Source organism: Felis catus, chromosome X (assembly GCF_018350175.1).
Source record: "Felis catus isolate Fca126 chromosome X, F.catus_Fca126_mat1.0, whole genome shotgun sequence".
In the NCBI taxonomy this organism is placed as follows: Eukaryota; Metazoa; Chordata; class Mammalia; order Carnivora; family Felidae; genus Felis; species Felis catus.
The window spans coordinates 58,066,834-58,094,633 of NC_058386.1; the positions used below are offsets into that span (position 1 = coordinate 58,066,834).

General features: G+C 52.4%; 1 protein-coding gene across 10 annotated transcripts; it reads left to right on the forward strand.

Annotated features, from left to right (window-relative positions):
* The first annotated feature begins 230 nt into the window (after positions 1-230).
* NLGN3 (neuroligin 3) lies at positions 231-27,800 on the forward strand. 10 transcript variants are annotated; one of them, XM_045050469.1, is made up of 9 exons: positions 443-583; positions 3,268-3,342; positions 3,778-3,921; positions 4,563-4,622; positions 8,623-8,682; positions 10,470-10,619; positions 17,855-18,040; positions 20,110-20,899; positions 21,531-27,800. In XM_045050469.1, exons 3-9 carry the CDS (start codon positions 3,816-3,818, stop codon positions 22,372-22,374), a joined length of 2,196 nt encoding a protein of 731 aa, XP_044906404.1. In that variant the 5' UTR covers positions 443-583; positions 3,268-3,342; positions 3,778-3,815; the 3' UTR covers positions 22,375-27,800. The 10 variants fall into 10 exon arrangements, with proteins under 10 accessions (XP_019679500.1, XP_044906401.1, XP_044906402.1 ...); XM_045050468.1 differs by lacking the exon at positions 443-583 and adding an exon at positions 1,865-2,704; XM_019823941.2 differs by lacking the exon at positions 443-583 and adding an exon at positions 231-250 and having other exon boundaries at positions 3,268-3,921.

The window sequence follows — 27,800 nt, forward strand, 5'->3', positions numbered from 1 at the left end:
GCAGGCTGCTGGTCTATGTCTGACGTGCTCCAGCAGAAGCAGCAGGAAGGAACAACATTGACCTTTGAGAGAGTGACAGGATGAGAGCAAAGTGCCCCCACCCTCTGCTGGTTGCTGCTAGAGTTGCGCTGGTGCTGAGGAGGGAAGAGGCGACGGATGCTGAGCCAGGTGGAGGCTTGTCTTTCGTAGAGCACGACTGGGGGTTCCTGCAGACAGTGCCTCAGTTTCTCCCTTTGTCTCAAGGTTGCAGGTAAAGTTTGAGCTAGCTGCCCTGGATGATCACCTGTCTTGAAATGAGAGGTGTGCGTGTGAGAGGGAGAGAGGGTGAGCAGAGCGTGCTTGAGCAAAGGAGGAATCGGGCCATGCCCCAGGACTTGAGCCATCTCTGGCACAAAAGGAGTTAATGGCAGGGACCGCGCCCCCCCGTGTCCGGGCACGCGCAGCGCGCCCCCTCGGTGCGCGGGCACAGCAGCCAGGCTGCCGGAGAGCAGATCTCGGGGATTCAGGTGCGGAGCCCTTGGCCTGGAGGCGATATGGGTGGTCCGCGGCCCGGTTCAGTCGCCCGCAACAGCCCGGGGAACAGGTGAGGCCGCCTGCCCCGGTCTCTCATCCTCTAGCTGCCCATACCTTGACCCGATCCTATCCCCTCCCAATCCCGGGCTTCTCCACTCCCCAGCCAGTGTTCCCCATCCTTCTCAACCCCATGTTCTCCATCGGCACCCATGACCCTCCAATCCAACCCCCCTCCGCTTCTCTCCTCCACCTCCTCCTTGAATCCCGCATCCCTATCATCCTACCACCCGTGGTACCTCTATTTCCACAGCCTGGCCGCATGCTCCTCAAAATACCCCTACTAAGGGCCCCCAGCCCTATTCCTGTATTGCACATTGCCAGTCCCCCCTCCCCCGCAGTGCAGCCCCATCCCTCTTCCATCATAGCATCTCACAGCCAGGCTCCCTCCCCCACTCTCTGCAGCCCCCCTCCCCCCCCAGGCCTTTATCCTATCCTCCCCCATTCCGATGCAGCTCTGTCCCCCAATACCATTCCCAAACCGCGTAGCCCCCAATACTGCAGTTCTCAATACCAGTCCATTCCTGCACAATGCCCCTCGCCCAATACTGCTCCAGCCCCAAAAGTACCCCAGATGCCACTCTAATCCCCAGCATTGCCTCCTCCCCTTATCTTCTCCCAAACTGCAAGTTGGGCCAGGATGGAGATCTTGGCCTTAGGGACTCAGAGCGGGTCCTAGGGTACAGAGGGCGTTTGGGGGTCGGTGGATTTGTCTAGGTGTTCGCGGGGGAGGGGCTGCAAGGATTTGACTCTAGGGGGACTGGCATTTGGCACTGAAGGGTTACTGGGGAAAGCATCCTGAAAGGGTTAATGGAATTTGTGGGGAGGGGCGGCACCGAGGGGGTTAATGGTGTGGGGGGGTTGCTGGCGGGGAAGCCGTGTGAATGAGCGGTCTGTGCCCCAGAGTTGCCATGGAGACGGTGAATGGGGGGATTGTGTGAACTCAGCTGCGGACTATTCCCCCCCCCCCATACACACACACACACCCACTCCCCCCTGCCCCACCTCCCTACTCCTACCCCTTCCTTCCCTTTCTCCTCCTCCCCCCAACCCGGGTGCATTCTGGGCAGTGTCTGGGATCTAACCCCCATACTTTGCTCCCCATTTCCTCTGAGCCTCCACCCCTTCAGTTGCTTTGCCCGCCCTCCCTCCTCCTCCTCCTTCTTCCCTCCCTCTCTTTCTCCTTCTCTCTCTCTCTCTCTCTCTCTCTCTAGCTCGCTCTCTGTCTCCCTCCCTCTCCTTCCCTCTCCCTCCCTCTCCTTCCTTCTCCCTTCCGCTCTCTCTGTCTCTCTGTCTCTCTGCCTTTCTCTCTCTCTCTCTCTCTCTCTCTCTCTCTCTCTCTCTCTCTCTCACACACACACACACACACACACACACACACACACATTCTCATTCCCCTCTCTTGGTAGCCGATTCCCGGGCGTTCCCAATCTCCCTCCCCCACCCCTTCAGCCAGTTCTTAAAGGAGCAGGCCGGCAATCTGGGAAGGCGGCAGAAATAGGGAAAACTAAAGTGTGTGTGTGTGTGTGTGTGTGTGTCCATGCAGCAGTGTCTGTGTGTGCCTGTGTTTATGTGTTGACTGTATAACTGTGTGTCAGAAAGCCCATATATCTTGAGTGTGCTGTATTTCTGTTTCTGTCTCCACCTATGTGTCACCATTATGCCGTGTATGTCTCTGGATATTTACCTATGTGGTGTGTGTGATTCTGCTTCAGTAAGTCTCTGTGTGTGTTTCTGAATGTATTTCTCTGTGATTCTCTGGCTCTGTGAGGCTCTCTGTCTCAGAATGTGGGACTATATGAGGGGATCTCTGTGGGTTTGGAATATATGTCTCTGTGAGTGAATATCGCAGTGTCTGTGATCCTGGCTTGGTCTCTCTCACTCCCTCTTTGAGTCTTTGTGAGTTTATTTCCATGAGGCTCTGAGTGTGTGTCCCCCACACTCCGTTGTTTATTTTACACTGGCTGAGCATCAACAATGCCTGGGGTGCTAGGCAGAGCGGTTTCTGCCTCAGTTCTGGCACTCAGTGTGAATTAGAGATAGCCGACAGAAAGGACCGAGGCTTAAGACTTTGGGAGCAGTGAGGGCTGAAGAGAAATGTACAGGAGGGGCGCAGGAGGGTCTGGGGACTCTGGTGAGTGGCTATCCTGCCCCTTGCCCTGGTTGAGGGTGAAGAGGTCTCTATGTGGGACCTTTTGCCTATATGCTGCTTTTCCAGAACCCCAGAGTGAGGTTCACAATCTTACCCTCTCCTCGTGTGGGAGGTCCCCGTGTGGGGTTCCTGGGGCCGGGGGTCTAGAGAGTTCGGTGTTCACTTGTGGCATGCTGGAACCTGGGCTCCATGTCCAGTCATCCCCACCCCCTGCTCCCACATGCTGCTCTGGCTCCAGCTGACCCCGATGAGCTCCATCAGCTGAGGAGTCAGAGTTGGGGACTAGGAGCTTTGCAGTGGCAACAACTGTCACCGTGCCAGTTCCCTAGGATTTTCCAACCATGCCAGGCACCTAGACTGGTTCTGACCAGCAGTGGAGATCATCCGTGGGTCCCTCAAAGCCCTGGCACGGGAGCGCTCTCCTAACTGTAGGAGAGCAGCCCGAGCCCAGCAGGGCCCCAAAGACCCTTCTAGGCTCCTAGGCTCCTAGGCTCCGTAGCCCTCCCTGACCATCTTGGATGACGCATGCTTCCCTCTTTCCACAGGCCTGTCTGGCCCTGAGGGAGTCCCCTTTGTGAAGCTGTGGTGCTTGGACGACCTCTCTGCATTGCGGGGCACCTGTAGGTGTCCCTCGAGAGCTCAGTCTTGAGGTTCAAGTCAGTGTGGCCATGAAGGGGCTGCCTATGGGGCTGATGCTGTGACCCTGGAGTCTGCCTTTCCTGCCAGTCCCCCTGCCCGGAACATGTGGCTGCGGCTTGGCCCGCCCTCGCTGTCCCTGAGCCCCAAGTCCACCGTTGGCCGGAGTCTGTGCCTCACCCTGTGGTTCCTCAGCTTGGTGCTGAGGGCCAGTACCCAGGCCCCAGCGCCCACAGTCAATACTCACTTTGGGAAGCTAAGGGGTGCCCGGGTACCATTGCCCAGTGAGATCCTGGGGCCTGTGGACCAATACCTGGGGGTGCCCTACGCAGCTCCCCCCATCGGCGAGAAACGTTTCCTGCCCCCCGAGCCACCCCCATCCTGGTCGGGCATCCGGAACGCCACGCACTTTCCCCCAGTGTGCCCCCAGAACATCCACACGGCTGTGCCCGAAGTCATGCTGCCCGTCTGGTTCACTGCCAACCTGGATATTGTCGCTACTTACATCCAGGAGCCCAATGAAGACTGCCTCTACCTGAATGTCTATGTGCCCACGGAGGATGGTGAGTGCTGTGGCCAGGCACTGTGCCCTCCCCGCCTCCAACCTGCCCTGTTGTGTTTGTGGCTCGCATGTGGTCGTGTGCCCTGCAGCATGCATCTGTCTGTCTGTGAAAATGCTTCTAACCATCACTCTGCTCGGCCTCCCCCTTCCTCCTCCCTGTTCTTCCCTCTCCCAGCATTGTCTGAGCTCCCATGTGTGAGTGACACTGTTACCAGGAGGGGCCTGGCCAGGCCTGAGAGCTTTGACAGATCTAGGGCCAGAGTGCTGGATGGGGGTTCCCCGGGGGAGTATGGGTCACTGTTGGCAGCTGCCCGCGGGAGGATGCTGGCTCCACCAGGCCCCCCTGTTGCCATTCCGCCTGCTTTGAAAGGTGGTAGGTGTGTGTGGCCAAGGGAGCTGGGTGCGTGTGGGGGGCGGGGGGCAAGCCTGGTGGGCATTGCTTAGGTGCCTCCTCTTTGGCTAGCCGATGCCTCCTCCCGCGGGGGTCACACTAAGGTAAGTGACAGAAACAAGGAGATGGCGGACAGGCTCTCTGCCATGTGCCGCCCGCAGAGCAGCTCTTGGGGCCTGGGGGTGGGTGGGGGGTGCATGCCCCTGGGCAGAGGCCTCCTGTTATTTTTTAGTTTTTTATTCATTTTACAGTAAAGCGGATTTCCAAGGAATGCGCCCGAAAGCCCAACAAGAAAATTTGTAGGAAAGGAGGTAGGTAGCGAGCCGGCGGGGAGGGAGAGAGAGAGAGAGGGAGGGCTGCCTGCCCACCTGCCCTTGCCCCTGAAGACCCAGCCTTCCTTCAAGTAGCCCAGGCTCAGGGGGCGGTCGGTGAGCAGGCATAAGCTCTACCTTATCCAAGGGCCCTGGCTGCTTTTCAGGGAGGATTTGGTGGTCTAAGGCAGGTTCAGAGCAGAAGCAGCAACCCCATTTCTGCCGGTCCCCGCCCCCCCCGCCCCCCGCCCCAAGTTCTGCCTTAGTGCATGTGCCAAAAACAGAGCCTGGTAGTTCCACCTCGGGGGAAACTCTAGGCATTTGAGAGGAGCCAGGGACCCTGCTCTCTTCCTGGCTGGGGAGCCACCAACTCATCCCTCCGTGCTTTTTCCTGGGTCCAAAGTCTAGACTCAGCTCTCTGACCCTGAAGTTTAGACCAAAGTTGTCCTGCCACCACGTCTGGCCAGAAGCCTGGCCGACTGACCCTGGCTAGTCTGGTGGCAGACGATGGGGGTCCCTGGGAACTAAGGACTCTGAAGGAGGCATGAGATCCTGAATTTTAAATTTACCCTCTTGCTCGGGAGGAATTTGGTCCCCCTGGGTCAAGGATCTTTCCCGTCCGTTTACCACGTCTTGTTTTCCGCAAAGCGCTTTCATGCTTAGCTCATAAAATCCTCCCCACGTTTCCGGAAGCTTCTAAGGCAGGAATAAGTTTCCCAATTTTACGGATGAGGAAACGGGCCCAGGGGAGTGACTTGCTGCTGCTCGAGGCCCTGTTGCCGGTCTGTGGCGGAGCTGCGACCCAAACCTGGGTCTCTTGACCCTTGGGGCAGGCAGTGTTCTTTCCACTGTAGAACGCAAGGCAACTCCTATCTGCTCATTTTCACCTCCTTGCCTCTGGAAAAAATGGTGAAATGTGGATGAGGTGGGCCAAATTGGCACCGGGAACAACTTAAGGAACAGGTGGAAGATCACAGCCTGCTCCGTACAACCTGTTGGCAAGCTTGGATTCTGTTTTCCTTTGAAATCCTAGGGCAGGGTTTCCCTGAGTGGGGCCATCAGGATTCCTTCGGCCCGGATGCTCCCCTGCTGAGGAGGTGTCTCCAGGGGCAGATTCCGGGAAGCCACATGCTGAGCCACATGCTGAGCGTGTTCTCCATGCGCTCTTGATGCACCGAGCGGGCCTGCTGCTCTGGGATAGTGCTCCACTACATCCCCACACCCTGCCCAGGACCTCACATGCACTAGGCCATCAGTAGACGCTTCTTTGCACAAAGGAAGGAGCATTCACGGTGCTGCAAAAAAGACTACAGGTCTGTGACCCACAAAGCCTGACTGAGTCGCAGCTCTTCTGCTAACTCACAGTGAGAGACTTCAGGCACGACTTTTCCCCCGTCAGAGCCTCTGCATCTGCCTCTGCGGGGAGGGGGGCGTGAAGGAGGGCATAGGGGACCATTGTGGCCTTAACATTCCGTTGGCTTGTGAATGAATTCAGGAAGAGGGTCTTGTAAACCAGCTCTTCATGGGTTACTTCCAGGGGCGGTGGTTGGCGAGAGGACGGTAATGACATTCACGATAACCATTTCCTAGGAGGAATGATCTCCCTGGGGTGCCAGCGAGAGCCCAGGGCTGTCCAGTCCTGAGAGTTTGGCTATAGCACTCCCTGGCAGCTCCACTCAAATGCAAACATTTCCCTATCATGATTGTTGACTGTGGGCAATGCCCGCGAGCTGGGCACTGTGGGGCTGTGGAGGGATATGAGGCAGAGGAAAGATTTAGAAATAGGTAAAGGCCTCACCACTACTCCAAAGAAGCTCCTGTCCTGGTATTGGAACTCAGCTGGTTTAGCTAAGCCCCACAGGCCAAGCTGGGAAGTGAGTTCCAGACAGTGTGGGGAGAGCATTTGGTCATTTTCCTTGCTTAGATCAGTTCCTTATCTGGGGCCTGGTGGCCATTTGGAACGGAATTACAGTCCCTGCTTCTTGGGGGAGATACGCCCGCAGAGGTCATTAGGATTGTGGTGTGCGTAGGGTAGGTAGGACTGGCCTGGTTGGGATCCTGCAGCAGCACAGTGTTGGGACGGGGTATGGTGGTCGGGCTGGCCCGGGTGACCGCCATGGCAACAAGGAGTTGCTCAGCAAGTGCTAAGCTGAAGGAGCAAAGGCATCTGTGCAGAGGAGGCTGGGACCATAAGGCAACCCAGGGACACTTGGGGGGGGGCGGGGGCTGGGGGTGCTGAGGAGGTGGGGGCAAAGCGGACTCACCTTCTAAGTCAGTGCCCACAGGAAGTAAGGGATTTCCAGGGGAAGACCTGCCCTATCCCCCCACTTTCACCCCCATCAAGCTGGAGGGAATTCACGTTTAGGGATGAGGACTTCCTTTCCGTGTGGGGTTCTGTCCATTGCGTGGATGATGCTGTCCTGTGCCCCACAGGGTTTCTGAGGGCAGTAACTGGCAGGTGTTAAGACGGTAGGTGCCACTGAAAGTTCGGGAAGCCGGAGGCAGTTTCTGCCCCTCGGGGCCGGGCTCTTGCCCTAGCCATTTTGTAATATGAGGGCGGTTCCTGTTTTGATTAATAGCTGTGAGGGAATTCAGTCACCAGAGCCTGGACCAGCTGAGAAAGAGGGCTATTTGCTGCCTCCAGGCTGAGAGCATCTGGTGTCATAGACAAGAGGGTAAGCCCTGGGGTGCTGGCAGAATGACCTCAGTCTCCCTACTCTGACCAGCTTCCAGGCAGTAGGTCCTCTTTCTCCACAGCCACGCTCAAGATGCACCTCTCATCAACTTAGAACAGGAAGGAGAGTTGGTGCCAGCTTACCCACAGGTCCTAAATGTCTCTCTTCTCTCCTCCGGTCCCTTCTTTTCTCTCCTTCCCTTCTCTCCCCTCCCCTCCATGCTCCACCTCTTTCTCACTGATGTTTTCCTTCCATTTCCCCACACCCCCCACCAACCCCATCCTGGAAGGGTGGCATGGTGCAGTGGAAAGACCATGGGCTTTGGAGTCAAGTAGATCTGGGTTTGAATCTGACCTCTAGCACTTCCTAGCTATGTGATCTTGAGCAAGTCACTTTACCTCTCTGAACCTCAGTTTCCCCATCAGTGAAACAGGAATAGAGACAAGTGCCTACCTCATTGGGGTGTAAGGATCAAACCATATGGCAGAAGTAGAGTGTCTGGCACATGGTAAATATTCAGTAGATGGTAGGAGCTATTACCATTATTTCTCTCTCTCTCTCTCTCTCTCTCTCTCTCTCTCTCGTCCCTTTTTCCTTCTCCCTTTTCCTTCTTTCCCTCCCTCCCTCTCTGGCTCTCTCTAGATCTCAAAGCAGCACTTACTGCTCTTAGGCCTGGTTCCTGTGAGCAGGAACCCCATTTGCCATTAGCCAGAGCAGGGGGCCCCAATGAGGAAGACCAGAGGGAAAGCTTCATCTCCCAATTTTTTCCTCTGAGAATCAGGGTCAGCTGAGGCCCAGCTTGAGCCTTCCCACTGGGCCCAGGTAGCTCAGGGCTGGGCGCCCCAGTACCCGTCTCTGCCCGAATAGCTCATGTCCATGTCCAACATGCTGGCGACGCCACCTCTCACCCTCAGTGCCTGCCCCTGCTCTCCAGCTCAGCCTGCCTACGTACACGTGCGCAGCCCCTCCCACCCGGAGGAAATCCTTTCCCTGAGTGGGTCTCTGGCTCTGTGCCCTGGCCCACAGGCTGCTACCTCCTTCCTAACTGGGAAGGTAGTTGGTTGAAATGGGCTGTTGGGGGCAGGGAGGCGGGGTAGGGAGGTGCAGGGAGGCCAGCACCACAGGGGCCTGCAACACCATCCTCCTGATGAAGGTCTGGGCCTCAGCCCACCCATTCCCTCAGTTCTTGCCATCCCTCCTGCCTGTCCTGGGCCCAAGCCCAGAGCTGGCTTGCTGGGCCACACTGCAGTCATGCTGTTTTTGAATTCTCTCTCTGTTTTGTTCTCTGTTCTGTGCTGTTGTGTCTCCCCGTGTCTGGTCCCCAGGATCCGGCGCTAAGAAACAGGGCGAGGACTTAGCGGATAATGACGGGGATGAAGATGAAGGTATTTGGGGGCTGCAGGGTGCGGCGGCTGGTGCATGGCACAGAGCCCCTCCCCCTCTCGATGGGGAGAAGCCCCGTCTGTCTGTCTGTCCGTCCGTTGGTGTGTTTTTGTTCCTCTATGAGGCTGTTGGGCTGTTCATCCATCTTTGGCCTGGTTGGCCGCTGGGAGTTCCAGGGTGATGGACACGGCTGGCTGGAGCAGGGGACCACAAACAGAGCCATGGGGAAGGCATCCTCCTCGCCCCGGTCCCCTACCGCCCCCTGCCCCGTCCTCAGTCCTCCAGTAGAAGCAGCCACTGCCAGAGACAGCTTCCTCCCCCATCTTCTGTGGTTCATGGGCACCTGCCCCTACTGATCAGCAGGGAGAGTGGAGAGAAAGCAGGGCTGAGGGAGGGCGAGGAGAGGCATGAAGGAAACTGGATGGCGAGGAGATACCTGTGTTTCATTGCGGAGGCCCCTGTGTGTTACGGAGAGACTGGCTCCTGGGAGAGGGGCCCAGCAGGATGTTGCACTGAGGAGTGAGGCAGTGACAACCGAAGGGGCTGGAGCATAGCACTACCAAGAACTCCCCGGCCATCTCCCAGAAAGAGAGACTCGGCCTCAGGGCCAGGGGCTGTGATAGGCTCAGGACCGGGCCAGAAAGGCTGAGGGCTACAGTGCCAGGCTGAGGCCAGGACACCACAGCCCAGTTAGTAGATGGCATGAGATCCTTGCGTGATGGTTGAACCAGTCTTCCTTCCTCCTTGGGAAAACAGGGTGTGTTTGCTTGGCAGCAGGGAACATCCCCTTCCACCTCCCTGCCCTGGCCCTGCCCCCCCACCCCTGGGGGGGCCAAGCAGCTCAGGGGGAGCCCCACTGGTGGCTGGTAGGGCCGTGCTGCTGGGGAAGAGTGTTGTTGGTCCAGCTCACACACTGAGAGGTTGCAGGTGGAGGTGGTCAGGTGGAGAGCTTTCTCTAGACGGCCCAGCCCCAGTGCCGCTGTGCCGCCTGGACTTAGGAGCAGGCGGCTTGAAGGTCTCTCCTTGAATGGCCTCTGGGGAGGCTCCACCTTCATCTTAATGCTGACTGGGGGCGGGGGTCTCTCTCCTTCTTAGTTCCGGCCCTCTCCTCTTCCCCATCCCCTGTGCTTCCAGTTAAGTCTGCCTGGTGCCCGGGGAGAATGGGGTAAATGAGCACATGGCTGAGAAACCATGTCAGTAAGGTTCCCCCCACCCCATCTCTGCCATTCACCCCCTTTTACCCACACCCTTCCTTGTTCTCTCCCTGTGCCACCCCTTATTCCCACCCCTCTTGTCTCTGTCTGCACTGGGGGGCCAGCTGCTGCCAATGGCCGTATTTCCATGTAACTGGTCTATCTTGGGGGTTTCAGGGCTCCCCAGCCCCTGCTCTCTGAAGCCATGTCAGGTCCCAGGACCCCTGGGTGCCCAGGGCAGGGACTCACTCGATTCACCTAAGAGAACAGCCCTTCCTCTTCCTCCTGCTCCCCGTCCCCAGAGCCCAGCCATGGCCTACCTGAGCCTGGATGTACCAGGCATGGCTGACTGCCTTCAGCTGTGAGGCTGAAACCAGAGTCTTTACAAACATCACTCAAGTCCAACTCTGGCCAAGTCTCTGGCTGATGCTTGAGCTCCAGGCTGAGCAGTCCCCACGAGTCCTGCCCTCAGAGCTGGCGGTGGTGTCCTGGCACCTGGGATAGCTTTGCTACCCACACCCCCCCAGGGCTGGCTGGCGGGGGTGAGGGAGGAAGGGCATCCTACCCAGCCTGTGTCTTACCCCTTCTCCTTGCAGACATTCGGGACAGTGGCGCTAAGCCCGTCATGGTCTACATCCATGGAGGCTCTTACATGGAAGGGACGGGCAACATGATTGATGGCAGCGTCCTCGCCAGTTATGGCAACGTCATCGTCATCACCCTCAACTATCGTGTTGGGGTGCTAGGTACGGTTCCTTGCTAGGTGCCTAGAAGGAAGCCTGGGTTCTCAGGGAAGGAGGAAAGAATGCTGGGGACTTAATGCTGGCCTTGGTTCTCTAGCTGGTGCTAATGCCCATAGTCAAAATGTTGTTACCACATGGCCCCTCCCCAAGTGCTGGAAGCTCCTGGAATGTTCAGCTGCCACTGGAAATTCAATTCAACCCCCACACCTTCTCTGTCTTTTTTTAAAATGTATTTTGTTGTTTTTATTTTCATGTTTTGTATATATTTTTGAGAGAGCCCAAGTGAGGAAGGGGCAGAGAGAGGGGGACAGAGGATCTTAAGCGGGCTCTGTGCTGACAGCAGCAAGCCCGATGCAACCTCCACACCTTCTCTTAAGTCTCAAGCCAGGTCTCTGCTTTCAGACTTTTGCTTGGCTGAGTTTTTCAGGGCCCATTAATATTCTGGTGTCCTTCCCTCATCCCTGCCCACCCATGCTCACATCCCTAAAACCTCCACACATACAGAGATATTCCTCCTAGCCAGTCACATATCCACACACCCACGTACCCTCACATGTTCACACATCCACACTTCCCACCATATACCTCCATGCTTATGATCATTTCTCACGTACCCCACAAATACACACATACAACTGTAAACATATAGGCCCCCCACATCCACACCTACAAACTCCCTCTCACATACACACGTTCCCCTGCCACTCCATATACTCTCCACACGTACAGTTTTCCCACACACACATATCCTCGTACCCATATACCTCTGTACACTCTACATCCATACCCCATACGTACACAGTTATCTCCCACTCCCCCCATTCCCATAGATCTCTCCCTCCACATCTCCATATCCACATCTATACTCATACACACTACACACGCCCACACTCCCACTTCCTTCTACCCCCATGTATATGCTCTATGCAAAGACCCACACCCCGCACATTCACATCTACACATAAACCCCACACACGTATACCTTAAATCCATATACATATTCCTTCCACACATACACACACATCCCTGTATCCCCCTGCACAGCCCACTTTCACACCTACTCCAACACACACATACACATATGTCCCTCACCTTCCCCACATGAATACAAGCCAACATTCCCCCCTCCCTATGCATATACATCCATACCTGCACATCCACACCTCCCCACCCCACGCTTACACAAATACGACACACACACACACACATACACACACACACACACACACACACCTCCTATCCTTGCTTCCACATCTATGTACGCATCCTGCACACTACACTTATGTATCTCCCCACCATATGTAGATACCCATAGGCCTCCAGCACATGTACCCACATTCTCACATACACATACATACATAGACACTCTTCCCATACATACCCTGGATACATACAGCCAGTGTACATATGTACATATTCCCCCACCCTACCCAACAAATACGTACACATCCATATACCCACACCTGGCCATCCAAACCCATCTGTGCACACACGCCTGTACTCACCCCCACACCTGAGCATACCCCACATGTCCATACCCTGTATATACACACAGACACATTTCTACTACTCTCTCCATGCCTACCTCCCCTTATACTCCCACCCCATTATACAAATGTACTGCCACACATACACACTAATTTCCCAAACGCCTCCTCATCCATACCCATGTGCCCTTCCGCACCCGTAGTCTGCCGTCCACCCGCTTGTTTGGGTGATTTAAATGTATATGCATTTAAATCTGTGCTGTATCTTCCTTGGTGACTCTTTTTTTTTTAATTTAATTTTTTTATTTTTATTTTTCCTTGGTGACTCTTACTGCCTATCTGTGGCCAAGGTCCTGAGGTAAACAAGTACCTTAGAGTGTGTGACTACACATACAGGGTCTTGCTCCCTTTCAGATGCCCACTCAGGCCTCAGAGGGCACATGCGGTCACATATCCTGTAGTTTCATGAGGAAGACAACTTCTTCGCTGGAGGGCTTGTATCTTCAAAGTTCCAGTGAGGGGTCTAGGCTGTACATCAGGTCTGTAGGCCTGGATGCCGCACCAGCAAAGGCATGATTTATTCCATGGCCAGTTGGCTGACAGGACCTTATTTTATTTATTTACTTTTTATTTTTGTATAATTTGCTTTAATGTTTATTCTTGAGAGAGAGAGGGAGAGAGAGAGAGAGAGCGTGAGTGTGCACAAGCGGGGAGGGGCAGAGAGAGAGGGAGACACAGAATCGGAAGCAGGCTCAGGCTCCAAGCTTACAGGACCTTATTTTAATTTGCTTCTGAGTGTACTGTTTTTGCCAGTTCTAATCCCAGAGGCCCTGGTGCTTCAGTTCCGGGAGCAGTTTATGAACACAGAAAGGCAAACTTTTCTTGACTTACTCTTAACGCTATGTGGGGTAGCAAGACACCTTTTTTTGGTTTCAGACTGGAGGCATGATATTCCCTGAAAAAAGTGGAGCCCATGTCCCTTCAGTGGCATCTGGATAGTGGGCATGAAGCGTGCAGGGCCTCTCTCCCTGGTCTCTCTTGGCTAGCTACTGGGTTTGCATTGCGTGATTCTGCCGCTGCTCCTCCGTCTTTATGAGTTGCCCCAGACATCACAGGAAGGCTCCCTTAAGTGTTCTGTCCTGTTGAGGAAGGGGATCTGAGTCTCTGACAGTAACAATGGTACCATGAAGGTGGCTGTAAATCCACACACTCAGGCTGCACAGTCCCTGAAGGGTATACAGGAGTAAGGTCACACAGGTATACAGGCACACATACCCAGTAGCTGAAGGCCAAAAGTAATTTGCTACTTTATTTATTTGAGAGAGATTGCGAGTCGGGGAGAGGGTGAGAGGGAGAGAGAGAGAGAATCTCAAGCAGACTCCACACTCAGCAAGGAGCCCTGATGCTGGGCTCGATCCCACGACCCTGGGATCATGACCTGAGCAGAAATCAAGAGCCAGACGCTTAACCTACTGAACCGCCCAGGCGCCTGTACTACTTTATTTTCTTAGTGAGAGTGATAGAAAATATTCCATTCAGCTGCTTTTATTTTTTTTAAATTTTTTAATGTTTATTTTTGAGAGAGAGAGAGGGAGACAGAGAATCCAAAGCGGGCTCCGTGCTGTCAGCGCAAAGCCAGATGTGGGGCTCAAACCCATGAACTGTGAGATCATGACCTGAGCCGAAGTCGGATGCTCAACCAACTGAGCTACCCAGGCGGCCTCAGCTGCTTTTAAAAATTAGGAACACAAAGCTCCATTCTATTGTTTTTATTGGAAAGCCCAGAGAGTACCAAGAATATGCTTCAGTTCCATATTATTGGACCAGCTAGGGTTGCAGGAGAAGAAAGAGTGGAGGAGCGGGGAAAAGAGGGGAGAAAAGTAAGGAGAGGGGCGGGGGGAAGAAATGGGGAAAAGAGTGACACAGAGAAAGGAGGCAGAAGGAGAGATTCAGGATTTGAAGCATCACTTGAGAGCTGTGGGCTGCACAGAAGGCTGTTGCGAGTGAGTGCTCCCTATGGTATTCTGGTTTGCCGATTACTGCACAACTGTTCTTTGGGCTTCTATATCCTTTAGGCTTCCTAACCTTTGGGGGAGTCTTGGACCCCTTTGAGATTCTAATGAAAGCTATGGATTCTGCCCCATAAAAATGTGCACACACAAACCTATAGAAATGGTTCCATGGATACCACCAAAACTCATCCCTGGAACTCAGGTTAAGACCCCCCCCCCCCCCACACTGCCACTTTACCACCTCCTTTCATTTGGATAACCAGAACAGCACATCTGGGGGCAGGAATACTATAAAGCCTTGGTTTGCGAGCACAATTCGTTCCGGGAACATGCTTATAATCCAAAGGACTCGTATATCAAAGTGAATTTCAAGAACCATTGGCTCCAGTTGTGATCATGAATGTCAGTTTGGCGTCACGTACTACTTGTAACGCAAAACATCGTTCGTTTATCAAGTTAAAATTTATTAGAGGTGTTTGCTCGTCTTGCGGAACACTCACAGAACAAGCTACTCGCAATCCAAGGTTCCACCGTATTATTCTTTGGACTTCAGCAGTTAATGATCATGATAATATTACCCAGACCTCAGGAGTCATAAACTGAGATTCGGTCAGAAATTCCCCACCCCTTCCTGTGTATCCTACACTGCCTGCTCTGGAACACAAATGTAATCAATGAGCCACTGATTGGATTCTGGGCCCATACAAGATGTTTTTGTCTCTTGATGCCAGATGCAGAACGTAGATTTGTCCCTGACACTTGGGGACTTTGCTGTGTAGCTGAGACTGTCATTTTGTTTCTCAAAGCATCCCAGATCAGGCGGCCAGTTTTGGACTCCAATTACATGCAAACATTCAGTCTCCCTTCGGCTTCTCTGGAAGCACTGAGCCCAAAAAGATGGCTTACTCTGAGGTGCTTGTTTGGACATCTTGAGTGATTCATTTATTTGGAGAATGTCACAGGCCAGTCCGTGGATCCCATCCTATTATTTGAGGAACCCCCATGGGGCTTGAGACCAACAAAAGAAAAGGACCCCAGCAGGATATAGGATGTGGACATCCCTGCGGCTGAGGAAGTAGGGGCTTGCCAATTCTGGGTGTCAGAATTTAATCCTACATCTTTGCTCAGGTACCCTCCAGGCAAACTGAAAACCTGGTAAACGTCAAGCGTTGAGTGGCAGAGATATCTGGTTTGGGTACACTGTGCCAGATTCCCTCATCTGTTGACAAGCAGCTAACCATGTGCTGCAGTTTAAACTTGGACCCAGGGAGACTGTCTCAGATTTGTTCTGACAGTTCACGGAGTTTGGGATTTCAGCCCTCACCCTCACGTGGTTTCCGTGGATGGCTGAGTTACTGGGGAACTAGCAGCGAGTGACTGCTCTCCCAGACTGCCAGGTTTTGTGTGCTAGTGGCCAGTCACGTTAGATCCAGCTTGATCCCGTCGGATAATAGCTCTTCACGCAGGACTGTTGTAGTAGGGACATTTGACATGGCGTCATCCACGTGCTTTATGCCTCTCATCCCGAGGTTCATGGGAGCCATGGGAGCAGAAAGTGATGGTTGACTCCTCCACCCAGCCCTTTCAGGCCTTTGTTCCTAACCCAGGGAATCGATACATGTTGCACAAATCTCCTTTACCACATTCAAGCGCAGGCTCTTCTGGTAGGACAGATGTATTTGACACATTTCAGTGAACGATACCTCACCTCGGCCAAGGCTGAAGCCAAGTCTACTGTTGCTTAAATAATAGAAAAGGGAAAGAAAATATGGAGGAGGGAGAAAGGAAGGGAGAGAGGACAGGCGGGCTAAGAGAAGCACATGGTGGTTTTGGCCAGAGGGTCTCAGGCTCAGACAGCTGGGTTGGGTCTTGGTCAGCACACTTTTTAAGACTCGCAGCAGAAGCTTCAGTTTGTGAATGGGCCAGGCAAAGGAGAAGCTGGTTCCCTTGTCTAGAGGAACAAGGGCTCCTCCGTTCATCCTTATTCAGGCTCTCTCTAATTCTTTCACGTTTCCTCGCCAGGAACCTGAAGCTAAAGAGGGCTTGTGGCTAGGTCCTGAGAGGAATAACCAAGTGCTTTACATACTTAATTGTACCAAACATAAATTAATAACGCCCTTGAAGAGGGTGAAATGAGCCCTTCTGCAGAAGCTAGAAACAGAAGGACTTGAGAAAGACAGTGATGAGGTCTTGTGCCTGCCTGAATCCATTTGAACCTGGCTTCTGCCCCTGGACTGCCAAAGAGCTCTCTGTGAGCGGAGGGAGCCTCCTCGAACATGGCCTCGCACAAAGTTCATCCCAGGTGCTGCCACTGAGCTTTGAAATGTAGGGTCAAAAAATACTGAGCCAGGTATGGGTTTCTAACGTGTAGGAGTACCACAGCTATGCACCTAGGAAGAACCCTTCCAAAAGCCCAGGGCAGAAGGTAGAGCCTTCCAAGGAGCCTAGGGATCAAGGAACAGAGATGAAATGAGACAGCAGGATCAGTTTGAAATGGAAGCAGGGTGGTGGGGGGGAATATAGGACATCTCTGTGGGATAGCCAGCAGGTGGGCGGGAAGGTAGTCTCCATGGCAACAAGTCTCCACAGCAGCGAATCCCAGCAGGTGGGTGGGAAGGTAGTCTCCATGGTGACATGTCTCCTCAGCAGCAAATCCCAGTGGGTGGGCGGGCGGGAAGGCCTGTTTCTGTGGTAACACACTGCACCGACTTCCCCATTTCTCCACCAGATGAAAAACATGGTCCAACCCAGTGGTTTTCTAACTTTAGCAGGCATCAGAATCACCTGAAAGCTTGTTAGAAACACAGATTGCTGGGCCTCCTCCCCAGAGTTTCTGGTTCATTAGGTCTTGGAGGAAGGGAAATGAGAACCTGTCCTGACAATGAGAGGAGAGGGGCCACCTGAGGCCCGGGAATGAGGTGCAGATGGACTACCTCATACAGGAAGGGCAGGGAGAGCTTGTTGCCTCTTGGGATCTTTACTTCCTTCAGAGAGGGGAGGAAGGGGAAAGAGAAGTAACTTTAGATTTACCAAGTGCTAAGCATATTAGAGATGCTTAGGTTCATTTTATGCTTGCTACAACCCTTTGAAGCATTTTTTAAAAGTTTATTTGTTGATTTTGAGAGAGAGCGAGCATGAGCACGGGAGGGGCAGAGAGAGACAGACAGAGACAGAGAATCCCAAGCAGGCTCCGTGCTGTCAGCACAGAGCCCAACACGGGGCTGGATCTCACAACATGTGAGATCATGACCTGAGCCGAAATCAAGAGTTAGATCCTTAACCGACTCAACCACCTGGGTGCCCCAACCCTTTGAAGCATTTTTATCTCCATTGTACAGAAGAGGAAATTACAGCCCACAGATTTTCAATAACTTGCCCAAGGCTATATGGCTAGTAAGCGGTAGAGCCAGGACTCGAACCAAGGACCATCTGACTCCAGGGCCCCTGCTCTTCACTTCCTGCATGTTACCCAACTCGCAGCTGGAAGCATCCCCTTGGATAGTGTGCAGACCCCTCCCTTCAAACTGGAGAATGGGGGGTGGGGGGCCAGGAGCCGGTCCTTCCTATATGGATGGTGCTGGGCCTTGCAGAAAGAAGCAATGGTATACGGTAGCTAGGCAGAAAGAACCACGCTGCGTGCTCATCCTCTGTCCTTGTGCCCCCATCTCCTGCCTGCCATTATAACCCAAATCTGCCATCCCTCTGCCTTCACTGTCCTCATGCCCTCTGTTGAATCCAGGTTTCCTGAGCACTGGTGATCAGGCTGCCAAGGGCAACTATGGGCTCCTTGACCAAATCCAGGCCCTCCGCTGGGTGAGCGAGAACATTGCCTTCTTCGGTGGTGATCCCCGCCGAATTACCGTCTTTGGCTCAGGCATCGGCGCATCCTGTGTCAGCCTCCTCACGTTGTCGCATCACTCTGAGGGTGAGTAACACTTGGGGCAAAACCTGAACTAGAGAAGTGTCGGGCCTCCAAGGCTCCAGCGTGCCCAGGGGGATCAGCAGGCCCTCTTCTGACATTTTGGTATCCCTGTGGGGAGATGTGGGTTGGAAATGTTTCTCTAGGGGGAAGAAGGAATTCGCCCAGTGTGAGAGAGGGAAAGAGACAATCCTGTTTATATCCTGAGAAAGTAAGATCCTCTTTCTGATGTGGGAGTCAGATTTGGGTGACTGGGAGCAGACAGTCTCTCTGAAGGGACAGTGGTTTTTGGGAGGCCGGGGAGGGGGGGCAGGGGAAATCTTTCAGTTTGGGAAGGACATGTGACTTCAGGGTAGATATCCGGGGTGGGAATTCATTTTTAGGTGTAAGAAACACTCATTCTCTGCGTTTCTCTGAAAAGCAAGTCTGTACAAGAGGGGAACCGTCCTTGAGCGAGGAGATGGGTCTGAAGTGAGGATCACTGACCTGCGCGGTGGGCTTTTTCTAAGGGATTGGGGGTCTGTTAGCAAACTCCAGACCTCCTCCCAGGGCTGTATTACCCTCCTACGGAGACTCTCATTTTTACCGGAAGGAAAGCCTCTATCCTTGCCATGGGTCCCTCTGCCAGTGACTCTTCCAAGCGAGCCAAACAGGCCCTTTTTGGCTCAGCAGGAAAAGTTCTCTTCACCTCTGAACTCTAGAGCACATTCTATCTCTGAGAGGCAAACGTGAGCTTCTCATGAAGAAGAGGTCTTCCTGAAATAGGTGCCCTTCTTTGAAGTGAGGAAATCTGTGGGAGAGGACAAGGTTTTTTGTCGAAGTCAACCCTGTGAGTTAGTGATATTGTCACAGGAAGACTTTCAGTCTCTCTTTGAAGAATGCCTGTCACTCTGAGAGAGAAAAATCACCTTCTCTGACCTAGAAATTTTGTCTCTGTCCCTCCAGGGACTACCCTGGTGAGGGAACACCATTGTGGGACCTGCATCACGCCTTAGAATGTGTTTCTAGGTGACAGTAATGGGGATGGGAATCTCTTTCTCCACAAAGGAGGGTGAAGTGACTGGCTGTGAGGGTGTCCCTGTCTGAAAAGCGGAACGGTGGCTCTTCCGATTTCCCTGGGAAGGGAAGGCCTTTCTTGGAGTGGTGCTGTATTCTGTCTCCTAAGGGTCCTGGCTGCTGCAAAGGGTTGGTCTCTGCCTTTCTGCAATTGATTCATGGAGAAAAAGCAAGGCTGTCTCTTAAGTAGCAATCTATATTTCTTTCCCTCTCTTTCTACCCATGCAAACTGCCTTTCTCTTAGAGGAAAGGAATTGTGTGCCTGGAGGCCAGATTATTATCCCTCACTTGGGAATGTTGGGGCCAAGGAGATCATGATACCCCTTTCCCCCCCCCGGGGAGGGGGACAAATCACCCACTTTTTGAGTTTGGGGGACTGGCTCTCTGTTGGCCAGGGGGAAACTGGATCTGAGGCATCAGTAGCTTTAGCAAAAGGAAACTCTCTGTGGAGACTACACCCTGGGAGGGCACGTTCCCTGGAGACTTTCAGACCCCAAGGCCTTTGCCCTCGGGAATCGTTCCCCAAACTCCCAGAATGTGAGGCTCTCTCCTGCCTGCATTTCTCATCTCTCATGAAAAAGACCCCTTTGTGGCGGAAGCGCCAGCTCCCTGGTGGTGCGCTGGCACAGAGCTGGGCCCAGCTGGGCAGGAAGCAAGGAGGGAAGACAAGGACAGATAAAGAGAGTGAGCATAAGGAAGCTGATGTCTGGGACCCAAGGGGTTAATTCTTTCTGGCATTCCCTTAACCCTCAAGTTACCAACCGTCCTCCCAGAACAAGGAAGCAAGAAAGCAGGCAGGGGTCCAGTCGGTGCAGGGGCCCGGCAACCCCTCTGCTGGTCCTAATCCATCATCCCAGCCAAAAGGTTTGTTCTTCTTGTGTAGCTCATTCCACCCATAGGGCAGCCTCAGTAACAAAGGAGTGAGGAAGTGTTGTAGTGTGTCCCTCAGGGACAGGCAAGGGAGGCCTAGGCTGTGGGTGACATGACAGGTCTGATGTGGTGCCGCCTGTCTTCTGCAGGGCTTTTCCAGAGGGCCATCATCCAAAGTGGTTCTGCTCTGTCCAGCTGGGCTGTGAACTACCAACCAGTGAAGTATACCAGCCTGCTGGCAGACAAGGTAGGCTGTAACGTGCTAGACACGGTGGACATGGTGGACTGTCTTCGTCAAAAGAGTGCCAAGGAGCTGGTAGAGCAGGACATCCAGCCAGCCCGCTACCACGTGGCCTTTGGCCCTGTGATTGATGGTGATGTCATTCCTGATGACCCTGAGATTCTCATGGAGCAGGGCGAGTTTCTCAACTATGACATCATGCTAGGTGTCAACCAGGGCGAGGGGCTCAAGTTTGTGGAAGGGGTGGTGGACCCTGAGGATGGTGTCTCTGGCACTGACTTTGACTACTCAGTCTCCAACTTCGTAGACAATCTGTATGGCTATCCTGAGGGTAAGGACACCCTGCGGGAGACCATCAAGTTCATGTACACAGATTGGGCAGACCGTGACAATCCTGAGACCCGCCGCAAAACACTGGTGGCGCTCTTCACTGACCACCAGTGGGTGGAGCCCTCGGTGGTGACCGCTGATCTGCATGCCCGCTATGGCTCACCTACCTACTTCTACGCCTTCTACCATCACTGCCAGAGCCTCATGAAGCCTGCTTGGTCAGATGCAGCTCATGGGGACGAAGTACCCTATGTTTTTGGTGTCCCTATGGTAGGCCCCACTGACCTCTTCCCCTGCAATTTCTCCAAGAATGACGTTATGCTCAGCGCTGTCGTCATGACCTACTGGACCAACTTTGCCAAGACCGGGTAAGGAGAAACTGGGGGGTTGTTCTTCTTTGGGACCCCAGCATGCCCTCCCCTCTGCTCCTCTGTCTGAACCTCTTCCATCATCTCCTTTTTTAAAGATACTCCCAAAATCTTGCTTGGTAAACTCTTCCACCCCCTTCCTTCTTCCTCCTTTTGAGTCGTGCCATTTCTCGAAAATTTTGTTGAGGCTCAGAACTCACCTAGCACTAGGACCAAGCAGGAATGAGAGTTACCAGCAGACCTATTGGGGTTCAAGGTTAGATGGTCAGAGGCCTGGTAAGGTGGGAATAAAGTACATGCATAAAGAGCCTTTCAAGGGTTCTTGGAAAAACTAGGCAGCTGAAAAGATTGATGGATGCAACGTAGCACGTGAGAAGAAAAAGCATCTACAGCATGACTTTACAGGATGGGCACAGGGAAGGATGAGTTTCCATGATGCAGTGGGCAATAGGAATTCAGGGCTTGGGGAAGAGGAGGGGTATGGACAGAAGGAGGGACCCTGAAAAACATGGAAATGGTGGGCAGTTACAGACTAGGGACGAGGTTCAGAAGTGGGTGTGAGAGGAAGAATTCTGGGCCCTTTCCTCATGTAGGTAGAGTGGTGACCCCAGATTTCCATGTGGTATTTCAGGGATCCCAACAAGCCGGTCCCCCAAGATACCAAGTTCATTCACACCAAGGCCAACCGCTTTGAGGAAGTGGCCTGGTCCAAATACAATCCCCGAGACCAGCTCTACCTTCACATCGGGCTGAAACCAAGGGTCCGCGATCATTACCGGGCCACTAAGGTGGCCTTCTGGAAACACCTGGTGCCCCACCTATACAACCTGCATGACATGTTCCACTATACGTCCACAACCACCAAAGTGCCGCCCCCGGATACCACCCACAGCTCCCACATCACCCGCAGGCCCAACGGCAAGACCTGGAGCACCAAGCGGCCAGCAATCTCCCCTGCCTACAGCAATGAGAATGCCCAAGGGTCCTGGAACGGGGACCAGGATGCAGGGCCACTCCTGGTGGAGAACCCTCGTGACTACTCCACTGAATTGAGTGTCACCATCGCTGTGGGGGCTTCCCTCCTGTTCCTTAATGTTCTGGCCTTCGCTGCCCTCTACTACCGCAAGGACAAACGGCGTCAGGAGCCCCTGCGGCAGCCTAGCCCTCAGAGGGGAGCTGGGGCCCCTGAATTGGGAGCTGCTCCTGAGGAGGAGCTGGCAGCGTTACAACTGGGCCCCACCCACCATGAATGTGAGTCTGGTCCCCCCCATGACACACTGCGCCTCACTGCACTGCCTGACTACACGCTGACCCTGCGACGCTCCCCTGATGACATCCCACTCATGACACCCAACACCATCACTATGATTCCCAACTCCCTGGTAGGGCTGCAGACATTGCACCCTTATAACACCTTTGCCGCAGGGTTCAACAGTACTGGCCTGCCCCACTCACACTCCACTACCCGGGTATAGCTCCAGCCTAGAGCACAGCCTATCTCCTGGCTCCCTCCCTCCCAGATCCACAAACACACATGCACACACACACACAGCCACAGACACACATACACACACATACACACACACACATTCAGACATATATGTATACGCACGCACCCACACCCAACAGCAGACCCACCTGCACAAACAGATGGACGTGGACATGCACCCGCATGTACAAAAACACAAATAAGGAAGTAAACCTGAACAAACCCTTCAAACGGGGACGCAAATGAGTCCTTGGGAAACTGAGGACCCGTGGAACAGCAGCTGAAGCCAGCTCCCTGAGCCTGACCACAGACATTCCTGGGGGCCTGAAAGCACCAGCTGGACACCCCCCTTGGTGCTCGCCTTCCACCTCTCTTGGAACTGCACCACCGACCAACTCCAGACTTGGGAGCTTTAAAGAGCAGGGTAGCTCTTTCTCCCCCAGACTTGGTCTTTTTTCTGGGTCTTGTTTTTGTTGATTTTTAAAACAATTTTGGAACAAATGCCTCTCCAACCCATGAGTGCAAAAGGCTCTGGAAGGGAGGCTCCAGGCCCAGGTCTCTCTGTCTTTGGAACCCCTAGCACTCACACAATCCGACCAAGAAACATGACCCCAAGAAAGAAACAGATTCGAACAAGACCATGGGGTGGAAGGAGGAAGGGGCTACCTCTGGATGGGGTTGGAGGCCATAGGGGGAGAACCCTCCAGCCATCTCTGTGCCCCTGTGGAGGGCTGCAGAGACTGCAGGGTGACCTGCTTTCCCCAAAGGCCACATGCACTGGCCTGGCTAGACCAGGGGACCCTAGATTTGGTGAATGAGGTTCTAGTGGAGGCCATGTCAATATTGGGCCCCTGGGTGTAATCTGGGTTCCGCCTCTGCCCTTGGGGTAATGGTATCAGAAATTCACCCCATTTTCTTTACAGAGTCTCTTTTGTGTCTGTCATTTCTCTTTCAAAAAGGCAGTGTTTTTTGTTGTTGTTGGCTTTTTTTTTTTTAAAAGAAAAGTTCTTAAAACACTAACGGAAACCCATGGAGTTTGTCCTTTGTAAAATTTTAAACACAGTGTCTTGATATAAAAATAAAAAATCCAGTTAGCACTCCCAACCTGCCTCCCTTGCACAGGCCTTGCCCCAACAGATGCCCCCAGCAGGGCACCCCTGTGGGCTCGGAATCCAGCCTGCCTCTGCATCCCATGACTTTAAGCTGAGACAAATCTGGGCTGCACTCTGCTGGCCCCCCTGCACACATCAAGGCCTGTCCAATCTTAAGCAGGTTGCTGCCCCCATAACACGCCCCACCAAGTCCCCCCAACACTCTGGGTTCCTGCAGCTGAAGCCTTCTCTCAGCACCACAGGTCTCCTAATGAAATGGCAAAAATAACACTTCCTCCTCCTCCTCCTCCCCTCTTCCTCCTTCTCCTCCCCCTCCCCCACTTTCTCACCAATGCCTCTGCCACTGCCCCCATCACCACCATCCTGCCCTCATCCTAGACTGCGGGCTAGGAAGAGGTGTGACCTCTAACATGCTGACATTTTTTCTCATACATGACTGAATCCAGTGTAGCATCAGATATGTGGATGCCCCCTGGCCTTGGGTGACTGACAGAGCAGGGGCCCTCTCCTCCCCAGGGATACTTGTTTTCTGGTCGGTGAATTAAAATTGGAGAAGGCCCTGGGGCCCCTGGAAGAGATTTCTCTCCAGGGTTATCATCAGTAGCTCCCTGTCAACCCCGGGGGACAGATTCAGTGGGGCTCCACAGGGTTAGCATTATGGTAGTTCATATTATTCTCAGCGACTTGAAGGACTGAACCAGGAGTCTGCTCATCAAGTGTGACAGTTGGGCAAGGTTGCTGACACCTCAGAAACCAGGAATAGAATTCTTCAAAGTGACCCTGACAAAATGAGGGAGATGAACCAACACGACAGGATGATGTTCAGATGGGATCAACACAAGACCAAAACTGAGAACTAATATGCTAATATGGTACATGGGGATGAGAGAGTTGGGCAGTGGTTGGCTGGACACACTTTAGTTAAAAAGAAAGAAAGAACTGGGGGGAGAGTGACAGGATGGGTCACAAGTTGAATGAGTCCATAGTGTAGAACTGGTTTTCTCCTCCCTCCTCCTTCTGCCCCTCTCCTCCTTCCCTTTTTCCCTCCTTTTTTTCTTTCCCAAACTAATGTGAATACTAGCTTATAATAACAAAAATATAGCATGGAGTTGCTAGGAAGTAATCGGAGTGTGAGTTTTAGAATTAGAAATCACCTCAGAATCATACTATAGTACAACCCACTTATTTCATAATTGGGGAAATGAGCCCAGAAAAGCCCAACATCAAGGTTAGTGTTAGAAACAGACCTAGGATCCAGTCCAATCATATATGACCTTTCCTATGGTCATTTTTTTTTTCTTTTTTTGGCCTTTTAAAGCATTAATGGGTCTATCCTTGGTCAACACATTTCCAGCATATGTGGAAAAGCTGGAGAGGGTCTGGAGAAGAGCAAAACCAATGTGCCAAAGGACTAGGTCTTCATAAATTATTATTATTATTTAGAAAGGAAGAAGCTGATGAGGCAAACTTCAATAATTGTGGAGACCTACTATGTGCCAAGTGTGCTCTATCATCTTCAAAAATTGAACTCCTAGATAAGGACAGAGTTGATGGTCTCTTCTCCATTTTTTCTGAGAATGGCAGAAGGGAAAAGATTACAGTAGACATGAGGAGAAATTTTGCTAAGGCAGTCAGTAAGTCCTCTATAATAGTGACTAAATGAAATGACTTACTAAGGAAAGCACTGGTGTTCATCTTCCTAAAAGCAGAGGGCTGGATTACATGAAGTTTTCAGGTCAATTCAGAAACTTTGTTGTTATGATCCTGTGACTGCTCCATCTTAGGTATTACCAAACTGGGCCTCCTTTTCTGGTGTGTGTGTGTGTGTGTGTGTGTGCGCGTGCGCGCACGCACGCACATGCGCATACCTGCAAATTAGAAGGCTCTCGATTTGGGGGAGGATTTAGACATTGCCTCTCCCTGAAGAACTGAAGGTGCTGTAGCAAACCCAGATCCAATCGTTTTTCGGACCCATCAATAATACATTACAGTCAGTCTTTCACACTTTTCCAAGAGGTAGGCTTCAAGACAGCAAGGTTTCAATCTAATTGGCAGTCAATGCTGTGCCCAAATAGCTTGAGTGTTCTCAGCCCCATTACTGACTACCAGCCCTGAGCCCCAGCTAAAAACCCAGCCCCTTGTTTGCAGGGGGGCTAAGGGTGTAGTTGGATTTCATTTCACAATCCAAAAATCATTAGTGCCTAGACTGGGTCCAGCCTGCATCCCTCAATTTATCTGGTTTCTAGATTAGTCCTTCGGGGAGCTGGACACAGCTACCTTGGGATTTTAGCCACTGGTGTGTGTGAAGGGCCAGAGGTTGGTCACTGTGGAAGTCTCCATAGGAAGTGAGTACGATTATCAGGACTGTAGACCTGGCCCGATGCTAGTTTCTATACTATGAGGGATAGAAGACAGCCCCTTTGGGGGTGTACACTGTTAGGAATACAAAACTGAGGGGCGCCTGGGTCGCTCAGTCGGTTAAGCACCCAATTCTTGATTTTTGCTCAGGTCGTGATCTCGCGGTTCCGAAGATCGAGCTCTGCGCTGATAGCGCTGAGCCTGCTTGGGATGCTCTCCCTCTCTCTGAAAATAAGTAAACGTTTTTTAAAAAAGGAATACAAAACTGAACTATGATAAAATGAAGTGCAGAGTCTAGCATGTGACTTCAGTTGCATGGTGAAGGTTAAAGTAGCTGGAGACATTTCTCCAGTGGCATTTGAGTGGGCAGCTGGAAGACCGGGCACTCCAAACTGGGAGAAAGGCCTCAGCCTGAGCTTGGAAGATGAGAAAATCTAGGCATGCTTGAGGAGCAGTGAGGGGACTGGCTTCACCGAATCAGAGGGTTCAAGTTAAAGGGTGGGGGGGGGAATCAGATGGGAAAGGCAGGTCGTGGAGGTCTTCATAACAGCAGAAGCAGCAGAAGCGTTTGACCGTCATCAGACACGGGATAGGACACCCTGACTCTTTTGCTAATGGCTTTAGAGAGAGAAAACAGAATCCCCTCAGCTCCCCTTTTGTCCCTTCTCTCCTGCAAGGAGGATTTTCAGAGTGGAAAGGACAAAGCAGCACCACAGAGAGACTCCTGAAGGCCGTCTAGGCCAAGAGAGCCTTTAGGGGCTCTGGATAACTCCATCTCATAGTGTGGGTCGATAGCAGCCCAGGGCATCGCAAAGACTTGCACCTCAAGTTAGGAAACCCCATGGAGAGCAAAGAAGATGCACACTGCAGCTTAGAGATGGGCAAATGTGACTCCACACTCTTAGGATTGGGAAGAGATCAATCCCACAAGTTACAGATCAATACGTTTAATATTGATCGAGGGCAAGATTCTAGAACAAATGATTAAAAGGACGGTTGGTGAGCACTTACAGAAGGAAGCAAAGATCTCTCGGCCCTCGCCTGGAGGCCAAACAAATAATTCCCCACTCAGCTCATTTCCGTCACTAGGGTGCCTGGATGGGTAGATGAGGAGAATCCTATACCTCCAATGTATCTGGAGTGAGTGCAACAAAACGTCCTCTCGTGACAGTCTTGGGACAATATGGAGAAATGTGGAATGGATAAAGATAAACTTAGGCAGGTTATTAGCCAGTCGAATGACTACACACAAAAGGGTTCTGTTTTCATGTCACTAGATCAAATTTGAAAATTACATATATTTTGTAATGATGTAATGAAAGAGAGACCCAAAAGGTGAGATGACAGAACCAGAATTCATAGAGATGTCAAGAGGCTGGTGTAATGGACACACTATAGGAAAATGAAAATTACTAGGGACAAATATAAAGTCATTTATTTGAACTCCCAAATGTAATACTGCAAATGTAGGATGTGAGGGATGGCTTAAATGGTTTCAGAGTAAATGAGCGCTCATCATGAGCGATGAGTCAAAAGCACAGTTTTGTTGCTACAAAAAGTATTCTGACCTTCGGTTGTATTACTGAAGGTATATTGTCCATAATAAAGGAGGTGATCATCTTGTGCCACTCTGCACTGCTCTGTTCAGTGCAGGCATCACACCTCAAAGGAGATGTCAACAAAAGTATACGCCGAGAAAAAGTGGTGAGAGCAGCGAGGGAACTGGCAAATCCAGAGAGAGATTTGTCTACTGTCAGCAAATCATTGCTGGACTCAAGGGGGAAGAGGAAGCTGCAGATTTGTTCTGTGTATGACTCCAAGGGCGCTGAGATCTAATGGGTGAAAGTCAGGGGAAAGCAGATTTTGGTTCAACATAAGGAAGGTTCTTTTTTTCTTTCTTTTCTATAATGAAAAAAATCATAATAAAAGTTTCAGCTTATGA